At 42.2% G+C, this 22,694-nt stretch overlaps 1 protein-coding gene and 1 long non-coding RNA gene across 2 annotated transcripts in view; both read right to left on the reverse strand.

Moving 5' to 3' along the window:
• Positions 1–12,018, reverse strand: part of LOC111825662 — a 40,934-nt gene extending 28,916 nt beyond the window's left edge. Inside the window, exons 1-2 of the long non-coding RNA XR_002828848.1 lie at positions 11,883–12,018; positions 10,255–10,452 (exon numbers count right to left, since the gene is read on the reverse strand). This is a non-coding gene — a long non-coding RNA (uncharacterized LOC111825662). The remainder of the gene's footprint in view (positions 1–10,254; positions 10,453–11,882) is intronic.
• Positions 12,019–16,186: 4,168 nt separating this feature from the next.
• PIGN (phosphatidylinositol glycan anchor biosynthesis class N) overlaps positions 16,187–22,694 on the reverse strand; it is a 75,765-nt gene continuing 69,257 nt past the window's right edge. The window contains 1 exon segment of the mRNA XM_014454428.2: positions 16,187–16,496. Within this exon segment, the coding sequence (XP_014309914.1) occupies positions 16,373–16,496 (124 nt within the window). The 3' untranslated portion in view covers positions 16,187–16,372.

Genomic DNA, 22,694 nt, shown 5'->3' on the forward strand with positions numbered 1-22,694 from the left:
GGGGAGTGAGGGGAGGTATAGGAAGAGATAAACCAAAGAACATATATGCATATATGTATAACCCATGGACACAGACAATAGCTTGGGGAAGGCCTGGGGTGAGGCAGGGGTAGGTGGAGGGGGACAAAAAGGGAGAAAATGGGAGACTCTGTAATACTGTCAACAATAAAATAAAATTATAAAATAAAAAGCTAGGGGTCCTCTCCACTCAGCAACTCTGAGCATTAGGAAAGCTCCCTGAGCCATTTGGCATTTCAAGTTTCTCATTCAGAAAAGGGGAATAACAATAGCCTAGTTTTTTCAGAAGGTCATTGTGGAAAACATGGAATTTTAAATGTGAAAGCACTTTGAACTCTTCAAAAATACATCTCAGAGGGAAGGCAGGGGAGGGTGGGTGGGAAGAGATCAACCAAAGAACTTATATGCAAAAATGCACAACCCATGGACACAGACAATAAGGTGGTGAAGGCCTGGGGCAGGAATGGGCTAGTGTGGTGGGCTGTTTCTGTTTCCCGCGACCCGCACGGGAAAACGACAGGTTCTTGAGCGGAGGAGCTGGGGATTAAGAAATTAAAGAAAGACCAAGACGCAGAAATAGATTTTAAGCTGGGGCCAGGTGGGCGCCATCCTCTCTGATGGAGAGGCGGCAAAAGCGGCTGAGCCACACAGCAGGTTTATTTTAAAGGCCTAGATTTACATATCTAGTTCCGCCCCTGCCTGATTAACATGTCCAGCCTTATTGGGGAAGCATGTTCCCAGGGCGAGGCTGCCTATGCTCTGAGTTCAGCTGACAATAATAAGAAAATGCCTAGGTGCCTCCCAGGCGGCCCTCTACAGGCTAGAAGGGGTCAATGGAGGAAAACAGGGGACAACAATAAAGATTAAGAAAAGATACATAACAAAGATGAGGTTTTGTCATTACTCTTCAACATATATTTAAGCACATTCATGGGGAAAATATTTTCTGGAGTGCCAATGTCAGACAGATATGGCTGATGAAAAGGAATTGCCAAAGAAACATATGGAACAGTGGTGGTGATGGCAGCCACAACTCATGCTTCCACTTCCCACTTTCAGCCCTGTGCAGAAATCCTAGGACTTTCTATTGCAGGGCATTTCCTCTATCCCTACTCTCATGGATTTACAACAATGATAATTATTTGCCATACGTCAGCTTCCAGTTAAAGTCCTCCAGGAAAATCATCCTTCTGGAATCTCCCCACCAGGTTCACCTGTCACCTCCTACTTACTGTCAAGCCAAACACAGACCATTGCCAAGATGAGGCTGGTGTCGGAGCACGTGTTTTCTCTTTAAGGTCTGATTACCAGCCAGTTTGGCATCTTACAAGATGATGAGAAGAGAAAAAACTGAATCTATTCTTGTACACGACCATAAAGTCTCTTGATGTTTGGATTTCCAAGCAAATCTAAAAGAAACTAATGTACTGCTAACTATGAGCGAGACAACTTGCAAAAGTTATGACATACTTTCTAATATTGATAATATTATTTCCCCCATTTATAAATATAATAGTTGAAGGTCAAGTCTTCAGTAATTTGCAGTAGAGCCAGAACATGTACTGGGGTGGTTTGACTCCAGAAGTCAAGCTCTTGCTATTACACAGCACCTTGCCTGGAACCTTTATATAAGAAGTGTAGAATTGATGGTGAAGCTTACGTGTTCCTTCCAAACTTGGCTTGTTGGCGGCTATTCTACCACCTGGGTGAGCACACAAGCTGTGGCTTGTCTGTTCTTTTGGTGGAAATTTAGTCAGCCAGGTTTTCCTTCTTTTGCCTGTGATATATATGAGTTATTTTCTCCCCCCGCCCCCTTTTTTGGTAACAAAATTCATACTATTAGTCCTTCTCTATTCAATCTAATGATTTCTTCAGTGATGGTTACAATGAAAGTCTACATTCCCAAGTATGACATTTAAGACTCTCCATGAGCTGATCCTCTCCTAATTCCTGTCTCATCTCCCCTCATATCTCCTCATTTGCTTGAAGCACTAGGCAAACAATATTCAGATCACAACCTGTGGGCCCCATGTATTTTCTTACAATGACCTTCTATGCAGAATAATGTTCCCATCTAGGATTTGTTCTTGTCACTGTTTCAAAAAATTGTTTATAGAAATTAAACAGTTACCTGGAATAAAAACTTCCTAGGCCAACTAAAACTTTAAGCTGCTTGGCTTTGGGCCAAAAATGCTAACTCAATATAAGAATACTGATCATCTTGCTTGATTATCAGTTCTGAATACCAGTAATGCACAGCTTTTCCCATCAAATTGAGAAGGAAAGTAAGTCTTGGTAAATGCAAATTTATTTATAATGATACAAATATTTTTTAAAACAACATGGGATGGGGAAGGGGATAGATCATAAAAGTGCCCCTTGGTGATAGAAAGCTTAGGAACCAAATTGACCCACTGTTGTCTTTATTCTAGCTCACTCTTTCATATTGAAATCCTTCATGTTTTTGACAACTTATATAAAAGCTTCTTCCCCTATGTTATCAGAGAGAGTAATCTCTCCTTGCTTTTTGATCCTATGGCATGGAGTATATACTGTTCTTACTTGTGTATTTTCTTGGCTCTAAAATGATATTAATTATAATCTGCCTCATTATTCTATATTCCACAGAGGAAGAAAAACACTACAAACTAAATTATGGCATACCATTTTCATTTCAACATGTAAAAAAGTAAAAAGAAAACGTGTGTTACAATTTGATGGACATAGTATTATGAGTAGTTTGCATTTCATTTCCCTTGTTAGAATATTAAGAGGGAGCTACTACGCCTTGCTCATTTCTATTTCCTCAGGACCTTATCCTATGCCTTACATGTGGTATATATTTAATCTGTGTTTGTTACATGAAATTGTTAGCTTAGAATTGTCCTAAAAGACTCCCAAAGCTGGGTGACACTAAGGCTCTTAGTGAAAATACTTACTCGGTTTCTGCCTTTTGCATACATTTATAGATCAGTCTAGTCTATAAATTCAACGATGAAGAAAGCATGTGATCCTAATAGCCTCCTTGCCTACATATCAGTTAAAAGTAAACATCTTCACTAAAATATTATTTGTTAGACTCCAGCAAGCCTTTTATTCAGATAACTTGGGGTGCTATACAGAGAATTTCATATTTGCAAACCTTGAACCATTTACTTTTGAAAATTAGGCCAAGGAAGGAAGAGCATAGAGGAGTTAGGGAGAGAAAGAAAAGTCCGTTCAAAACTGGCATCTATTGTCTTTGTCCCTGGAAGATGCCATATTCTTAATGAACCAATGGCTGGATCGGTGGATGATGTAGCAGTCAACTATTGCTATACAAATGCTCATAACAAATTACAGCAACACCTCAGTGCCATATAACAATACGTGCTTATTTGGTTCTTACGGTTTGGCTGGGTGTTCTGCTCGCCTGGGCTGGACTTACCCATGTATCTGGAAGTCAGTTGGGAGTCGGCAGGTCTAGGCTGAGCTCAGCTGGGGCAGCTAGACTACAATGGGTCTGCTCCACATGCCCTCATCCTCTTCTGCTGGAAGCCGATCCACCCTTGCTGCTTGACGCAGTCGCTGCAGGGAAGAAACATCTGCACAGCATATGTTTCAAGGGACCTGGCATGTATGACATATGTTTGCTCCCCCTCTTAAGCGCTATGTGTTTTAACCAGGACCACCTCTCCGAGAAAGGTTTTTTCCCCAGGTTAGGGGTTAACAGGACTAAGGAAGAGAATAAATCAGTAAATCCCCCTAGTGTTACAGAAATACCATGTACTACTTATGAAGAACTTGGACTAAGACTGTTGGCAATAAATTTGGGACTTGTTGGGCCCACATCCCCAGGGGTCTGCCCACCAGGGAAAGCACCAAAGCCTATACCCCTGGAGACCCACTGACACAGGGCAGTCCCAGGGAAGGCAAGCAGTGAGGCTGGGTAGGATAAACTCCTTCAGTCACTTCCTTGTAGCTTATCAGTGGAGCAATAGAATAGTGACCTTGGAATAGCGCTTATAATGGAACACAGAGATTAACCTAGACAAGATTAAAATCAACAGAACTAGATAGAGACAGGATTATGGAAATGAAACTAGGAACTGTAGAAGGTTTCCTGAAATATACCATGATGTAATTATAGAGGCATGCTTATGGGATCAAATAGTATAAATATAGATGTAATAGAACAATAAAGAGAGAACCCAACCATGCTGATCAACTGAACGCTGCCTCCGTGTCATTCCTTCTTCACCGACTCTGTCCACACCTTTGGGAACCCCTGGACCTGCTGAGGCTGGACCCCAGCACTCTTCCTGGGACCAGAAACACACCAGGCTCCTAGGCTCAGAACTACACACTGCCGCTTTGCAGTCTACTGGCCAGAGAAAGTAATAAATGCAAACTAGAGTCAAGAGACAGGAGAATATATCCTCCCTCTTTTCAAAGAAAGACTTGCAAAGTCACATGGCAAATGGCATAGTTAGAGGAAGGGGTGAGGAACGAGTCAATAATCCGATTCTACCCTGTATACCTGGTAGTGATAATGGCGTCCTACACATAAATACTGATTTAGAGTTTACAAAGTATGCTCACAAACATTTTCTCATTTGATTTCACACCAGACCAACAGGGCAGAGCAGATATAATTATCCTTTATCGACGAAAAAGAGGGAAACTTGGAGAACTTAAGGGACTTGTTCAAGATATATAATGTTAAGTGATTGAGGTGGAATTCAATCAGAATGATCAAGTATATTAAATGTACTATTGAGTGATTCAGCTAGAACTCAAAGCCACACAACAGCCCTTTGTGGAAATACAGTAGGCACCTGGTTGGAGTGTTTTCGGAAAAGGGCTAGGTCAGTTCAGAGAAACAACAACATGAGGCTTTATCTTCAGGAACAACCAGCCACACCCAAGGTTTCTGGGAACTATGATCTGGCTGGTTTCTACACGACGTACACAAATGAGAATTGCTGCTTGTTTTTATGTAAACACATTAGTTTATGAAGAGATTGGACTAAGAGTACGAAGAAGGATGAGAACCCAAATTGGTGGCGGCACTGAGAAGCCAACAGCATCACACACTGATAAACGGCTTATGGGTTTTCTGTCTTCAACTGATTGGAAAAACAAACAAACTGGTTTGGGGTGATGAACTGTAACATGTTGGAAGTAATTGGTTTAGTAAGGAAAAGGGTGTTAATTTAGAAATATCAATACTGCTACCCTCTTGGGCGATTAGAAAGACACAGAACAACATCAGAGCTGCCCAGTGACGTGGTAGTTCACTGTTTCATTTATCACCACATATGCCTCACAGCCATGCCACTCCGAACAAGGGGGCTTTTGTGTTTCTGCCAGAGAACACTGAACCTTGCTACCACTCACTGCTGTTTATATACAGAGGAAGAAGGCATGAGTCAAGGTCACCGAATGAAGTAAGGGGTGGGGGTAGAAAACAGGAACCTAATGGAAGCTCCCAGTGGCCTTCCAATAACCCTCCCAATAATATTTAGTCAGCTTTGCCTTCAGTAGAAACCTTCCTTGAGGCTTCCCCACCCACTCCCACCCACGGTTATTGCTATACTTTTCTTTTGTTGCTTTATGTCAATGGCAATTAATTATTTATTCATGTGACTACAATGCATGTTGCCTCTTACCTAGACTGTAAACCTAGGAGGGGAGATCAGTAATATTCTGGTTCATCTTCCATTCCCTTGGACCTAGAACAGTGCTGGCCACGTAATAATCACTCATTGGTCAAATGAGAGATTGAGTCCCCTGAACCAATTGTTACCACGTGTACCTCCCTCCAGCACGTTTTCTGTGACCCTGAACGGAGGGGTAGAGGAGAAAGCCTAGGGGGAACATGCTCTTGATTAACTATCCATCCCCGCTTCCAATGCTTCTTCTTGACAGTAAAACTAAAACCCTTAGCATAATCGATAAGGCACTGGGTGGTCATGCCCCTTACTACCTCTCTTTCCTGTCTCTTGACTTCTCACCACCAAGCTCCAGAGGCACTGTCCTTCATTCTCTTCTTTTGTATTGAATATATTGCAACCCTGCCTGCCCTGGGGCCTTTGCATGCATCACCCCTTCAGCCCTGAACTGTCTGTGCACCCCCATGTCCCCTCTTAAATGACTACTCTCCCAGCTGCAAGTCAATCATCACCTCAGGGAAGCCCTTCCTGATTCCCCAGACTAGGTCAGGCATCCACCCATCACAGAATCACAGACTGCTGCTCTCCTTGGTAGCACAAACCACAGCTGTTATTTTTCATTTGTTTGCATGACTATTTAATTACTATGTCCCCCTTGGACTGTACAGTCCATGAGGGAGGAACTGTAATGATTTTTGCTTACCACCTAATATGCAGGATTTTTGCTCACCATCGAACACCCAGTGCTTAGCACTGTGCTTGGGGCTTGGTCAGAACTAAATAAATAGTATTAAGTGGGTCAGTCAATGAAAGACACACACACACACACACACACACACACTCACGGGCACGCGCTTTTTTTTTCTTCCTTAGGGATGAGAACTTAGAGGCAATAGATCTGTTTCTAAGAATAAATTTCTATTGGTTATACCAATACATTTGAATTCAAGTGACCTAGGTTTTAGCCAAGAAACAAGTCTCAACCAACTGTCCATAGTTTCTTTGCTGATACATAGCAAGAATTTTAATTCAGCCCAACCAGTGTTGCTCAGTGGTTGAACACTGACCTCTGAACCAGGAAGTCATGGTTCAATTCCTGGTCAGGGCACTTGCCCAATTTGCCTGCTCGATCCTCAATAGGGGATATGCAAGAGGCAGGAGATCAATGATTCTCTCTCATCATTGATGTTTCTCTCTCTCTCTCTCCCTCTCCCTTCCTCTCTTAAATTAAACCAGGTTTCTTAAAAAAATGAAAAGAATTTTAATTCACCACAGGGTACCCCTGAGGGGTCTTTTGATTTAAAAAAAGAAGATACAGCAATATCTTTTCTCCTTAGTGATAGCTTCAAGGTATCACTTCTTATAGCCAAGCCAATCATTAGTGAGCTTTCTCTTTATAATTTAGACATTTATCACAGTTTATCACTTATATTTTAAACACTCCCCCGCACCCTCCCCCTACATATGGCCACAGCTTGTTTGCAAAGACTGCTGATCATGCTTTCAAACAAAACTGTTCCCATATGCCTGTGATTCATTTCCGCCTTCCTGCCTTGCTTCATTTGTTTTAGAATTGGAGTTTAATTCTGAAGTGGTTGCTGTGACAGGAAGTGACTGGGGAGAGGAAGATTTAGAAGAGATGGACCACAGAGCTGGGGGATGAATGAGACAGATGTAGCTTATTAAACCCACAGCTGGGGTCAAAGACTGTTAGATAGGAAATGCCCTTTAAAGGAATATCGAGTTCCCACTGGATAGGGGAACGGGAAACCCGGAGATGGAGAGAAGGCCTCCCTTTCTGGAATGCGTGAGAGTCCTGTTACTTCCATCACAACTGAAGCCAACATTTGGTTCGGTGGCTCACCAGAGTGACATTTGGAAAAGGGGAAGCATCCTGTCTCCAGAGAATATGAATGAAATCAAGGAATGAGTTCAGTGATTGCTTATTACAATTCAGTGCATGAGCTTGGAGTGCGGGTGAATTTCCCGCCAAAATATAAGATGGCTCTGTCTTTTGGTTTTGTTCCATCCACCAAAAGGGTGGATTACAAACAAATATTTGGTAATACGCAGTTACAATCGGCCCGAGTTTACACGTTTCCCGCACTCCACCGCAAATCTATATGAACCGAGTTAAAGACCGCTCCCGCGGAGTACGCGCAATTCACGCGAGCCGACTTAACTCGTTTCCCGCACTCCAAGTGTTAATGGAGTAAAATGTGTGTACATATAAAACTAACTTGGGATGCTGGGTTCATTTATTCTTCAGCAAATATTCTTCAGCGTCCATTATGTGCCATAGCCCTTTCTAGCCACTGGGAACACAACAGTGAAAAAAACCTCAGCTATTCCTGTCCTCACAGGGAGGATAGACAATTGAACAGCCAAGCAAGAAAACATATGTCAGAAGTTAATGTGCACCATGGAGGAAGTAGGAAGCGGTGCAGAATTTACCAGGCGACCAGAAAATACACAGCGAGTACCCGGAGATTCAGGAAAAACCCTTTATTTAAAGCAGCGCTGCTGGCTCAGGGGATTCGAAGATCCAAAGCCTGAACAACTTATACGGCGAGATTACTCCTTATATATATTTCTAAATTCTGTGTTTCCTTACTTCGGGGCTTTTGCAGCCCTACCTAAGTTAGTTAGGACGGGGAAGTAAGATTACAGCTAAAGGCCTGCCCTGGGCAACAGATGACTAGGACATACCAGTGAGTGAGGTTGGAGGGTTGGTATTTTGAAAAGTGTCAAAGAAGGTCTCATCTCTCAGGTGAAGCAATAAGCCATGTGGCTATCTGTCAGGTGAAGGAATAAGCCATGTGGCTATGGGAGGGAGGGGAGAGCAATCAATGCAAGCAGATGGAATAGCAAGTGCAAGGTCCTGAGACAGGACATAGCTAGTGTGCTTAAGGAACATCAAGGAAGCTACTGTTACTACAGTGGCATGTCGGAGGTAAAGTCAGACAAGTAAAAAGGTGCCAAATGAAGTAGGCTCTGTCTGAGAATGGTGGGTATTACTCTATATGAGATGGGAAGCACCTGAAGCATTTTTGAAAAAGAAGTAATGTGATTTGACTTATATTTTTAAAGGGTCCCTCTGGCTGCAGTGTTGAAACAAGACCTCAGGGAGTGGGGCAAGGCCAGAAGCAGGGAGACGAGTTAGACAGGAGGCTATTGCTGCAATCCAAGCAAGAGACGACGGGGCTCTGAAGCAGGGTTGCTGTAGAGGAAATGGTAAACGTTGTATTGGTTTCCAGGAGCTGCTGTAACAAATACCACAAACTTGGTGCTGAAAGTGTTATCAGTGGGGAGTCCTCTGAGACCCTACCTGTTGCTGGTAGAAGAGGGCCTCTTGAGGTGCCACAGAAATAAGAATTTCCTGAGGTCCCCACGGGAGGATGAGGAATCATGGAAAGCTTATTGATGCGGCAACATTAAGGGGTTTCCCTTCCAAGGTTCCACCTCCCTCCATCCACCATTGAAAAAGCCCTATTTGTCTTCAGCAGGGCTGGGATTACAGCCACTGCCCTGAGTTTCCGCTCCATGTTTGCACATTCAGTCCAGCATCTGGCTAACTCAGTGTTCCCAGCTGTAGTCCATTGAGTGTGTGTGTGTGTGGGGGAGAGAGAGAGAGAGAGAGAGAGAGAGAGAGAGAGAGAGAGGATTCTTTGTCTAGGAGCATAACCAATTAAGCCTTCAGGATTTTTTGGGCTTGCAGTGGCCCTGCCTCCCCCTGCCCCCCAGCCGATGATCTTTGTTCCCCAGGCTAGACTGATAGGCAAGCACCTTCCCTACATCATCCCCAACTTCACTGCGATGTGCCCATCTTCCCCTTTGTTGGAACCTTTCCCCCAGAAAAAGGAAAGTTCTGAACAGCCCATGTGAACAAGACCCAGGATGATCAATTCTACAGAAGGTACACATTTAAGCAATCTGAGCCCTCCTGGAATTTCAGAAGCAGGTGAAAAATTTCATGTCTCATTACTACAGACTGCATGGCCCCAAGAACTAACCAATGATTTTATATAGTACCAGCACAAGAGCAGAGAGAAACAACCAAACCTTTCTAGTTGAAGAGGAATCTACTTTTAAAATGTCTATTATTGCTTCAAAACGTACCCAATATACTCTCCTTACATGGAGAATCCCAACAGCCTCCATCGCTCTGGCTCTGTTACTGCCACTGTCCTAAGACATTCCAGAAGGAATTTGCTTTGGAGACTTGACAGGCCCATCAGAAGTTGCCAGAGAAGTAAGAAGGAGGTGACACCCTTGTCATCACAGACCGGTGTGGAGCCATAACTACTGCAAATGTGCAGACAGTGTGGCCTGAGAAGGATTTTCCCCGAGGGATGAGGGACGAGCTTTTAAAAAGACAGTAAGGTCATAGTTATTTCTATTTAAATGCACTTTCCCCACAACAGCACATATTACATTTCCAATAGCATTACTTAGTCTGTGCTCCCCAGGCTGTTGCTCCCACGAGTCTACAATCCACAGGGATCCTGCTGAACGGCTGGGAGAGTCAATTCCAACTCTTGCCCCCTGTTTCTACTAATAGAAATGATGGCGATGACAATACCTGACAAGGTGCCACCTGCCTTTACGGACCTGGTCCTCCTGGGGGTGTCTCTCTGCCAGTGGTGACAGCAGAGATTCAAAGCAGCATCAATACAACAAAGGGATTCCACGGGCTTGATTCTCCTCCTAAGGTGTCGCAAGTCTGAAAGCATAAATCAAACCATCCTTGGGCAGGCTTAGACCATCTAGACCATCTGCTCTAAAAAGAAACAGAAAAAATTAAAGGACTTTACAAATATTTTAGTTAAAGGAAATGCAATTATTTAGGTGGTAGTAGCAGGCAAAAAATAGCCTTGACAAAGCTTCAGGAATTTTCTGCTCAAAAGTTTCAGAACAAGTTTATACTCTTCCTTGGCTATATCATGATTCTAATTATTCAAACTGAAAAGCATTGTGCAATAAAGGATAAGAATTCTGAGCCATTTTGACAATGGTCTATATGAGAACCTACAAAGTCACTGGAGTTTCCAAAGTAAGTGATGCCACTGTTCCTTGTAGACCGTTTGATTCTCTTTTCTTAGCTCCTTAGAATATGGAGCAAACAAGGCTAATGTTTGGGGTTTGCTTCCCAACTAAGGAAGTTACTCTCAGAAGGAGAAAGGAGAATCACCTTCATTGAAAGCAACATATCCCATTCCCCAAAAAGCAAGTCAATGTGCCTGTCTTTGGGATCAGGAGATGAGCGCCATGGTCTCTCCATGTGCAGACAGCACCAACATACAGCTCCAGATGGTGGCCAGAGGCAAAGGCTACGGGGAGGTCAAGCACCACACAGACAGGGACAGCCACTGGTGGGGCCACGTGGGCTGCTGGTGACCTTGCTAAGATCAGTAGACGTGAGTCACACACTTTTGATTGGGACAGGAAAGAGCAGAAAGCAGCACTGGAGGAAGTAGAGGAACGTCCATTCTTCTGATGGCTTTAGACCATTTTTCATTTTACCATTTTTCATTTTTTTCAGACCCTTTCGGGTAAACTGGCCCAGGGAACCCATTGGATCCCCCCCCTCTCTTCTCATGCTCTAACTCCTCTGTCCACCTGCAGAGCCTGAGAGGGTGATTGTAAAGTCACTTAATCCAACCTCAGAGGGGACACACAAGGGCTCAATGGAGGGAGCTACAGAAAGAGGGAGGGAGGGAAGGATAGTAAATGCATGGAAGGAAGTGACTTTTCTTGAAGGAAAATGCATTGCTCTGTTGACAGCCAGTTGACCTGGCTCAATCTGCAAAAGTTGAATTTGATGAGGTGGGGAATGGGATGTTGGTACTGGTGACTGCTGCACCTCAAGATATTTTCAAGAGCAAGGCCAGAGCTACAAATTGCCAGTCACAACAGCTGGGGGATGGGAGTAGGGGAGGAACAACCAGGAATGGGGAGAGAGGGCAGAGTCCTTTGCAGGAAAAGGCACTGACTGGCCTTTAGTTAGACAGCCAATGCAGCAACAGGAGTCGCACATCTGCAGGTCACACCAGTGTTCACTGCACTGGGCTGAACACAGGAAGCCAGCTCTGTCTCTGAGTCAGCAGCCTCCTGGAGGAGCAGGTCCACCGGGTAAATGACGGGGACCAGGGAGCCCATCACACAAGCTCTCAAATGCAGAGACCCAGGGGACGGCTAACAGGCCCTCACCTCATTATTCTTCCATCTCAGACCCCGGTGAGTTTGGTCAGCCTCCGAGGTCCTGGAAGCATTAGGACAGCAGCTGCCGCCAGCAGACTGACATGAGATAAGATCTTATAAAGCAGAATGTCAGTTAACATTATACAAGACTCACAGCTTAACAAAGGAAGGCTTCACTCCAGGCCCAGGGAATGTTCCTGTGAGAGTGCCAGGCCCTGTCACGGCCTGCGGTGGCACGTCTAATCTCTGCCAAGTCTGGATCAACACTGGGAGGACTCGTGTGCAGGGCTGCTGTGGGAAAGTTCCTCCGCAGTCTGGACGAGGCCAGGGATGTGGCAGCGGTGGGGAGGGTGGCTCTTCTCAAGCAGGCCCCTCAGGGCAACATTAACGACAACCAGACTTCACACAAGCTTTCAACTTTCTCATTTCAAGTCCTGACACATAGATACCAAAAATATTGAAGGGAAAATAGTAAGGACTTCTTTACTACTTCCAGGAAAATATGGCAAGAATGTTCCAGAAAAGCCAAATCATCAGCAATGGAGACATGAAAGAGTAATTAACTACCTTCGGGTTTATGTGCAAATATTTTTATATTCACAGGGCAAGGTGAATTGAACTAGGGTACTAAAATTCGTGACCTAGAATGATGAGGTTGGCATGCCATCAGCACGTAGCTGATGATTCTGAACATCCATCTCCCCAAATGCGTGCTTCCTAGAACTGTCATAAGACATTATTGGTCCTGGTCAGGTAGCTCAGTTGGTTAGAATGTGTCCCGATACACCGAAGTTTTGGGTTTGATCCTCGGTCAGGGCACAAACAAGAAGCAACCGATGAAAGCATAGATAAGTGGCACAACAAATCAATGCTTGATGTCTCTCTCTCTCTCTCTCAAAATCAATTTAAAAAAAAGGACTGCTCAAGAAATTATCATAAGTTGGGTAGCTTAAAACAATGGAAATGTATCCTCTCACAGTCCCAGGCCAGAAGTCCTAGGGCAAGGTAGTGGCAGGCTGCGGTCCCTCCAAAGGCTCTAGGGGGAGGATCCTTCCTCCTCTTCCAGCTTCTGGTGGCTCCATGCTCCTTGGCTTGTGGCAGCATCACTCCCATCTCTGCCTTCACCACCACATGGCCGTTTCTGCGTCTGTATATTCTCCTCTTCTCTCTCTCATTAGGACACTTGTCATTGGATTTATGACCCACCTGGATAATCCAGGACAACCTCATTTCAAGGCCCTTAACTTAATTATATATGCAATGACCTTTTTTCCAAATAAGGTCACATTCACAGGTTCTGGGGTTAGGATGTGGACATATCTTTTTGGGGGTGTACCATTCAAGCCACTATACTAAGTGTACTCTGGGCATCTAGGTCTTTAAAAAACTTCCAAGTGCTTAAAAACAGACAGCCAATATTCACTTCCTTTCAAAAGGAAGGAAACACTTCTTTTTGCTTTATGTGCCATTTGGAGACAGCTGACATTATGCCTCAAAATGAATGTTAAGGACTTGGTGCCAGAGTGCCCCATGCCATTTGTATACACGTAGGCAACTTCAAAAGTATATTTCCTAGTTATACCATTTATACTTGGTTACCCGCACACAGCTGAGAAGTCTAGTTTTCACATCAGCTGCTTAGGCACAGTGACTACATTTTCAGAAGCAAAAACCCACAAATGCTCTTGTGCTGATTCCAGAATAGAATGTTAGGGGTAAACTATTAATGTGTTTTTTTGTGTGTTTTTTTGAAAGCCTCCTAACTAGTGGTGGGAATCTTGGGCAAGTTATTTATAATCGTCCTGTGTTTCAGTTTTCCCATCTGTAAAATGGTATAATCTCCTTCACAGGTTACAGGGGTGAAATAGGTTAATATTTATAAAGCAGAACAATGCCTGGCACAAATTCTAACAGGGCTGCTGAGGATGTATTGAAGGTTCCCACAGGAACGACCAGATGAGAACAGGCATAATTTAGAGAGAGGCAGGGAAACTTGCTAGTACATTTTAAAGTTTTCCCACATTAAGGGTAAAAATGAAAACAGTTTTCCAGCTCTCAGGAAAACAAGATTCAATTAAGCACACAACAGCCTTTTTCAAAACAGTATGACAAACTGGGGATTTAAGTGCAAAGTAAGTATATGGGGACATTTCAGAAGTGTTTACCAGTTGGAAGGGAGACTTTGAGGTAGGGTCTGTGGTCAAGCAAGTGGGCATTTTGGGCATACTGCTATCTCAATGCATATACCAAGTTAAATCCCTAAGTACTACCATAAAGACTCCTGTTTAACTTTGACCCAATGTTTCTCAAATGTATTCGACCAGAGAACCCTTTCTATTATGTCATCTACTTGGTAAGTTATGGACAGGCTGCAGTTACCTTCCTAAGTCCTTCGGGTGTCCTCCAAGATTGTGTCTCGGTGCATGGGACACAGCACGGCTTTTTTGTGGTTCAATATTTTCCTAACTGGATACACCCACTTAATTCTTACAGCAATTCCTAACTTAAAGAGTGTTATTCGGCAAATGTGTAAGTCTTATTTTGGAAATCTGGTACTCATAGTCAAAATGAAAATGTAAATGCCTTAAACAGAAATACATTTTACTTATCTCTTCTTTATTTTTTCTTTTATTCAATACAAAAATAAGCATTTCAAAACACTTTAAAATATTTGATAAGCTGAGCAACAGAAAAGGCCCGTCTGGCAGACGCTGGGGATTCTGAGGGGTCCAGACAGTGCAGCAAGGCAAGCCTGTGGCTGCAGGCGTGAACTCCTGCTTTGTAAACTCACTCTGACTCAAAACAATATGAAGACAAAGATATATTGTGAATAGCAAAATAAAGATAAAGCACTGAGCACCTTTTACAATGTTGTAATAAAGTATTCATTAATTCCTCTGAAAATCTGGAAAAAGGAAAAGGCAAAAATGATATAAAAAGAGTTAAGTGTTTATAAAGTCCATTTTCTCTGAGCTGTGGAAAAACTGATTAAAAATCCTTTGAGACAATGAGGAAGTTGGTGGTTCTCTGCCAATGTCACTGTCTGCCACCGACACGCCTCAGTGGTCCCCCTAGATTTTACAGTGCAAACCGAGGCATGAGGTCTTACAATGACAAAAATACACCTTTCTTTCCTTTTATACTGTAATGCTTTTGCTGGTATACCATGAAGTACTATCATAAATAAATTATAATTATACTTCATCATAAACAGAAATGAAGAAAGTCCATATTGCCAAACTGATTTTTGAATCTTCTAAATTGTGTTCGTTCACTAACCTGCCAATCTGAAAACTTTATTTGCAGAGGGCCTCATCATTAATGTGAGTTAGAAATGCTACAACTTAATTCAAAAGCAATTATTTTTTAAAAATAGGACTCAGACCAGTGTAACTTAGTACTAGCCAAAATCTACTGATAGACCATGAACAAAAGGCCAACTCTACAGTGACATGCAAAGATCCCTTGATGAAAAAGCCAAATAAAAATTACTCTCAAAATATTCTGTCCATAAGAATTAGTTTACAAATAGAAATTTAAATTTAATTAGATGACTTTAGGCCTTTGGGCTAGAATCTCACAAACAGAAAGAAAAGCAATTTTAACTCTGATTCGTATGATATTGTCAGAAAGTTTAACCATGGATTTAAAGAATTCTGTCGAAACAATACATGGTAAAAGCTATGGGGTTAACAAATACTGAATCTATAATTAAAAACAAATCCTTCTATGCATCCCCCTCCCCCGCAATGGATAACACATGAACACCAAGCATTTTCTACTTTTCTATCTCCAGGAATTCCATGAGAATCCAGAAATAAAAAAGAAAAAAGTAAAGGTCAAACCTGCATCTAGATGGCTGACTTTGAAAAGCCTAGAAACAGCACTAAGATGCTTAAGATAATATTGTTGCATTCTGAAGAAAAATTACAAACACCTGCAAACATTGTTTTCTAGGGAAGCTTTAGTAAATTTAAATAACACATCCTGATAGTTTTCCTGGTGTTACTGTTTAGTAGTTTGAATTATCTGCAAAACCAGTTCTGAGACTTGATAAATATTGATGGTGCCACTTGGAGATTTCGATCAGGTTCAGCCCTTGCACTGGTTCGGGAAGTGATGGGGAGGCCCCCCCAGGAGCGCTTCTCCTCTGCTGATACAGGGAGCCGTAAGGTTGGGGACCAGATGGTTACAGGTGCTCTGAACTGTCAGAAAGAAGAGCTGCCAGCTCAAGGGAAAACATGAACCTGCAGAATGCTTTACCGGGCTTTCCACAGACATAATCACTATTTAAATTTAACACATGCAGAAACTAAAGAAAATGGAAGCTCCTTTATTCCAGACAACCTGTAAGTTCAGAATTCCACGTGTAATTTTCTTTATAGGAGCAGAATGTACCACACATCAAAACCCATCTTCCTTCTGAATCCTTGATAAGCTTTTAATTTCAAAGGAGAATGAGAAACAGGACCCAGATGCGGAAGGATGCTTCGGTGACATCATATGAGGTGGCTTTTAGGTTGGCCATGCAGTCTGAGTTTCTTTGTGGTAAGCAGCTGGGCCAGGCCGTTGAGAAACACCAGAACAATGGTCATGCACATGACAATCACGTAGTGGCTGATGCTGCAGAAGAGACAAAGGTGTCAACAGGCAGAGAGAACACATACGAGGAAGAGCATAAGATTCTTCTAAGTAATGATTGTGTACACAGAATTACAAAGGATGCCAATGACTTTGAAATAGATATCAAAATGTTAAGAAACAAATCTGTAATAGAAATAGTGATGAACATAAGTAATATTTTGAGATGTCTCCAACAACTGGAGCATGTTATAAAAATGTCTGACTGGTATTAGCATTGACTGTCTGTGTCTTTGTTACAGACTGAATTTCAGACTGAATTTAGAAACTGGATTTCAAAATCTAGCTTTTAGAAAAATAAAGATAATGTTCCCTAATTCTTGGATCCTCTGAATAATATCCACAAACTCCCCAACATGTCCCCGGTTAAGTATCCTGACACTCCAGAGCACGCCAGTCTACACTCTGACATAAGTTACAGGTACTCTGACAAAACTACCAGCCACAAGGAAAGAAAAATGTTACCCAAACTCAAATTCAGTGAAGTGAAAGTTTTAGTCAAGGAATCTAAACAAAGGAGAAAACAAAAACCCACATCTCTTTATTAATCTCAGCGTCAAAGCTAGTGTCTCCCTGACTTTCAGAAAAAGAATAATGAATACTCTTAAAATTACTCAGTCCCATTTCTTGTCTACCAGCAACAGTCAATTCTCAGTTGTCTTTTAAACACAGAAATTGTACTGCCTACACAGAACATGGCTTGATGATAAATTTAGAAGTATGAGAAGAAATTTAGGATATAGATCTGACAAACATACAATACAGCAGAGCCCTCCCCCGCCCCCCGCACTGATACGCGTGCAGATTGGCACGTTATTTACAGAGCCTACCAGACTTGCATTTAACTATCTACCTTTATAACAGATTCACGTTTCACATCTTCAACAGGAGGGAGATGTTTGGGCAGGCCTATAAGAGGCTGGCTTGAGGGAGGGAGGCCATGCTTTCTCCCCTATCCTGGCCTCTACCCCCAGCAAACAGGTCCCCCGGGTGCTGGTGATAGGAGCGCCTTCCAGGAATGGCTCCCAGGTTTAGCCTCAGAGAACTTGCCTTGGCCCAGATGAGTAAGACAGGACGATTACTTTCAGGGACAAGGAGATTAAGGGGAAAAGGGAAAGGAGCCTGACAGGTCTCCCTCCCACCTTTTGATAACTCCACTTCACTAGGTGGATAGTGCCCCAAATGTCAATTGCTGGCCTCAGCCAAACCAGGCAAAGCTTCGCATGCTGTCAGGTGGTTGCCCACAGGCAAGGCCCCCCAAGGCCAGGACAGAAGGGTTCCCTACTCTGAGCAGATTTTATTTTTATTTTTTGGTGGTGTTACAGCTTGTAAGCAAGAACCTCCGATTGGAAAGCTTTATAGTTTGGTGAGATTGCCTTTGGAAAGACACTGGTTAGGACATTCTCATTTGGAATGTTTCTCTAGGTTCATCTTATAAAATAAATTTGCAGTAGAAAGGAAGAGTTGACTAACTAAAAAACAGAAATTAGAACTAGTTCTGTTAGAAATCGGGGTCTGGTCTAGGGTAGGCTCCTGACCTAAAAAAGAAAACAATAAAATCAGATCCTTAATTGCTAAACAAATATTAACATTAAGTAGGATTTCTGAAACTTTTGTTTGTTTTTACTGTAAAATAAACACGTGATAGGATATTGGATTTGTGACCTCTGCCCTAGACTGCCATAGAGACAGGGGTGATGGTCTTTCTTTCTTCCCCCACTGCATCTCTGAGGTCCAATACAAGGTATTGTGGGCCTTTGATTACTATTTATTAAATAAGCTATTAAAGCAAGTAATTTGTGCCCTAGCCCGTTTGGCTCAATGGATAGAGCGTTGGCCTGTGGAATGAAAGGTCCCAGGTTCGATTCCAGTCAAGGGCACATGCCCGGGTTGAAGGCTTGATTCTCAGTAGGGGGTGTGCAGGAGGCAGTCAATCACTGATTCTCTATCATCATTGATGTTTCTAACTCTCTCTCCCTCTCTGAAATCAATAAAAAATATATTTTAAAAAAAGCAAGTAATTTGTAATCAGAGAAACTTCTTTTGTTTTACATTATCCAAGCAGGTTAAATCTGGACTGAAATCAGACTCCCCTAAAATAGAAATCATAAACATGTGAACAAAAAGGGGCTACATGCTAACTTGACTAGCTCAAGGAAAGCCTGCATGGCAGCCTTGCAAACTCAGAGACCTAAAGTAACCACAAAGGATGGCCTGAAATTAACTTTTTTTAAACTAAAAAGCCATTTATGGTGGGTAGTCATGTCCTAGACTGGTATCTTCCCTGACGAAGCTCTTAACTGGGCCTGTCTATTCTCTTTTTGCATCTATGATAACATATTGTTGGAATGTCGAAGTAATTTTCTTTATTTTGGACCCCTCAAAGCACAGGCAACCTTCTGTGGAGTCCACAAATCCCCTCATTGCTATTGACCTAATTGTTGACTTTAAACTATCCTGCACCAACCTAAGTAAAAGAAGTATGTGTCTATCATTTTACTTTTTATCCAACCCCAGTGCTTTCCCCTACTTTGCTTTCTCCCTAATCTATCTCCAAGGGATTTCATGTAGCCCACTTACATCTCCTCTTTTGATTGTAATGTAAAAAACAAGGTGTAAAAATGCCATTTTCCAGAGCGTTATCTCAATCTGTTGAGATTCTGCTTCCTGGCATTTGTTAACAGTTTAGCTCAAATAAACTCACAAAAATTTTTTCACAGGTTTGATTGAATGTTTCTTACATTTGCAGAATGCAAACCCATTCCTTGACCATAAACCAAGTTCCACTTTCTCATCAGATCACTCATCTCCTTACAATGGCCTGAAATGACTGACTCCTGGCTCATTTAAGCTAATGTTATTGGCAGGGAACAGTTGTAAAACTCATTATCTTCATGCAATCGAGCCATAAGGCATTCAGCTCCTGATATTTCCCATCTATCAAATCTGTGTCATCTCAGCACAGAGAGTTAAAGGAGTACCAAATTTCAACTTGAAATGAGTTCGCTGTTCCCACTCTCCTCCCATGACTATTTTGACATCATTTAAATCAGTGATTTTCAATGTCATGTATGATGGTAGAGAGAGGGAGTTGGAGGGGCATATGGAATCACCAGGCAGGCCTTTTCAACCTGTACAGCAGTGATAAAAGGTTGGCTGTATTCTCCCCAGTCAGTGTACAGGGCAGGTCATATCTGCCAGATGTACTGGGTAAGGAAAAGATTGAGAATGATTGATTTTAATAAAGCTTGGTATTCATTTATAAGAGTAGAGATATTTTATGGTACTTAGTAATTACATTTAGGATGATTTTAACATATTATTGAGTACAGTCAGAAATTTTCATTTTATCTAAAGAGAAAAGATATTTTAGCTGTCATTTGTATTTTAATAAGGTATAACAATAGTGAGTGTAGAAAACAAAGTCCAAATCAACACCACTATCAAATGAAACTACAATTCACTCCCTATCAAATACATTTAGAACATAAATTTAAATGTTTTATGAAAATTACCTCAAAGGCATTTTTTCCTCTCTCAGTGCGCCATATAAAAGGTTATACTCTGTAAAGTTTATGACCTGCTATGAATGAAGAGACAGTGTGAAAGATCAGAAGAAGAAAATTATAGCTGTCATAGCCCAGCACAGTTTTATGGCCGGGCAGGATATTTTTCACACGGCCGTCAACAGCAGCCCTAGTACCATAGGTTCTCCCCAGACACTGAACTCACAGCCCGTTTCCGTTGATCATATTGACTGCAGTCACCCTTTCAAGAGCCTCAATTTCATTCTGGTAAAATCTGCTCTGAAAATGCATTTGAAACCTATTGGACTACCCCCATAAACAGATATACTGTCTCATGCCCTCGTACTCTGGCCTTTATTTTTAAAGAAACTATTTATTAACCCAAAACTAATAGCTGAGGAATCTTTCAAACCGACTTGAAAACTGGCTGTGGTCACCACACTGACACTGTAAACATTCCCGATACAAGTGAGACTACGTTAATGGGGGTGGCTAGCTCCCATTCCTCTCCAAAATGCTGGGACACACTCTCGCCATTTCTGTATTTATAAAGCAATACATTAGTAAGGATAGTAGGACAATATTCCACTGCTATGAATAATAGGCATGAAATGGCTGACATTATAAACAGTATCACTGATACAAAGGAACTGGGAAATAAAATCTGTCGCAAAGGGAGGCCAATGTAGGAGTGCAGTTCAGATTACCTGGTTCCCACTAAGGGAACCCCAATAAGCTTAATAATATCTGTAATGTGACAAGAAGCACCTCAGCTTTTCAAACAGACATTCACATAGGAATAATTAGAAAACCAGAACTTAAAAGCAACACTCTCACAAATAAAGAGCAGGAAAAATAGAATAATGAAGTTTCTAAAAAAATGTTTTTTATTGATTTCAGAGAGGCAGGGAGAGGGAGGGATAGCAACATCAACGATGAGAGAGAACGTTGAACGGTTGCCTCCTGCACACCCCAGACTGGGATCGAGCCCACAACCCAGGCATGTGGCCTGACTGAGAATCCAACCATGACCTTCTGGTTCATAGGTCGATGCTCAACCACTGAACCACACTGGCCAGGTAGAATAATGAAATTTTGATATGTGAACCCTATTATATAATGCTGCAATTTTGAGTCTTAAAGCATATTTCCCCCCATTAGCAAAGGCTTTCCCTAGCACTCAGATGCTTACGAAGATGCATGAAACACTCTTAACCGTAGACCTGTACCGCATGGCTCATTGCAGCAGTATATGCTATGTCTGTTGTATGGGAAACACAGGGAAAGTTCTAGAATTCTAACTTACGGACAAGAGCAGCAGCAGCAACAGCAGCAAAAACCTCACCTTGCAGCATCAAGTGGGACAATCCCTTTGGAAAGTCCATTTCACTAACACAGATTTCATTTTGTTTCCCCATCCCTACCCATTTCACTCTCTACCCTGCCTTCTGTAATCACCTTCCTTCATTAAGTGGGTCTCTTTAGGACAGAACAATAAGAAACAGGGAAGACAAAAGCAGGGCTGGGAGAAATTTCAGCGGGAATGGCCAGGAAAGTGCATAGGGAATTTGTGCTGGCTAGTCAATGCCTCAGCCTGGTGAGCAGAACTGAGCTCTGGAATCCTCTATTAAATCTGCCTTTGAGAAGTCTCCCAGGGCAAGCACCCCATATAACTTATGGGCTTTAGACCTGTGAAGATGAAGCATTGAGAGTGAGATAAACTGAGGCTTCACATAACTCATTAACTGGCTGTGCCTTTATCACCTTCCCATCCACTTTGGATTTTTAATGTTGTGTCATGAATACACTAGGACAATAAGCATAAACCAGGGCTGTTCTAGGTGAACCCCGACACATGGTCACAGTAGGTGTAGGTCAGCTCCCATAGTAAAAACCCACAAATGTTTCTACAGCAGTTTGTACCCAGTCTAGCATTAATTACATAGTATTTTAATATGTGTCATAACTCAGTAAAGCACTGACACACGAGTTCACATCGTTTTCTCGGGGCTCGTACTGCTGAGAGGGCCATCACAGCTTTCTCAGCCTTCGGGTGCTAATGCTCATGCTGTTTCCCTCAGTTTGAATGATGCTCACGGTTTGTTTTATGCCTCTGCAGCCTTGCTTTTTGCTATTATTTCCTCTCTGATGAACACTTTATTCCCACAATAGTTGTATAAAGGAGTGCAAGGAATAGGGCCAGAGGTACCATACAAGTACCAAGAAGAACATCATAGTAGATGTTATGTGCAAGTTTTGCAATGGATCAAAGCCTTGGTTAAAGATGATCAAGCAAACACAGGTAACAAATATAAAAATAGCTAAACTGAACTACCTCAAAATTAAAAACTCCTGTGCATCAAAGGGAACAATTAACAGAGGAAAAAGGCAACCTACAGAATAGGAGAAAATATTTGTAAATCATATATATGATAAGGAGTTAATCTGCAGAATACTAGTATATAAAGAACTCCTACAACTAAACATTAAAAGCCAAAACCTACTTAAAAATGGGCAAAGAAGTTGAATAGATATTTCCCCAAAGAAGACATACAAATGGCCAACAAGTATATGAAAAATGTTCAACAAGTTTAATTACTAGGGAAATGCAAATCAAAACTACAATGAGCTACACCTCTCACCCATCAGGATG

The sequence above is a fragment of the Myotis lucifugus genome, unplaced genomic scaffold (genome assembly GCF_000147115.1).
Source record: "Myotis lucifugus unplaced genomic scaffold, Myoluc2.0 scaffold_36, whole genome shotgun sequence".
NCBI lineage: Eukaryota > Metazoa > Chordata > Mammalia > Chiroptera > Vespertilionidae > Myotis > Myotis lucifugus.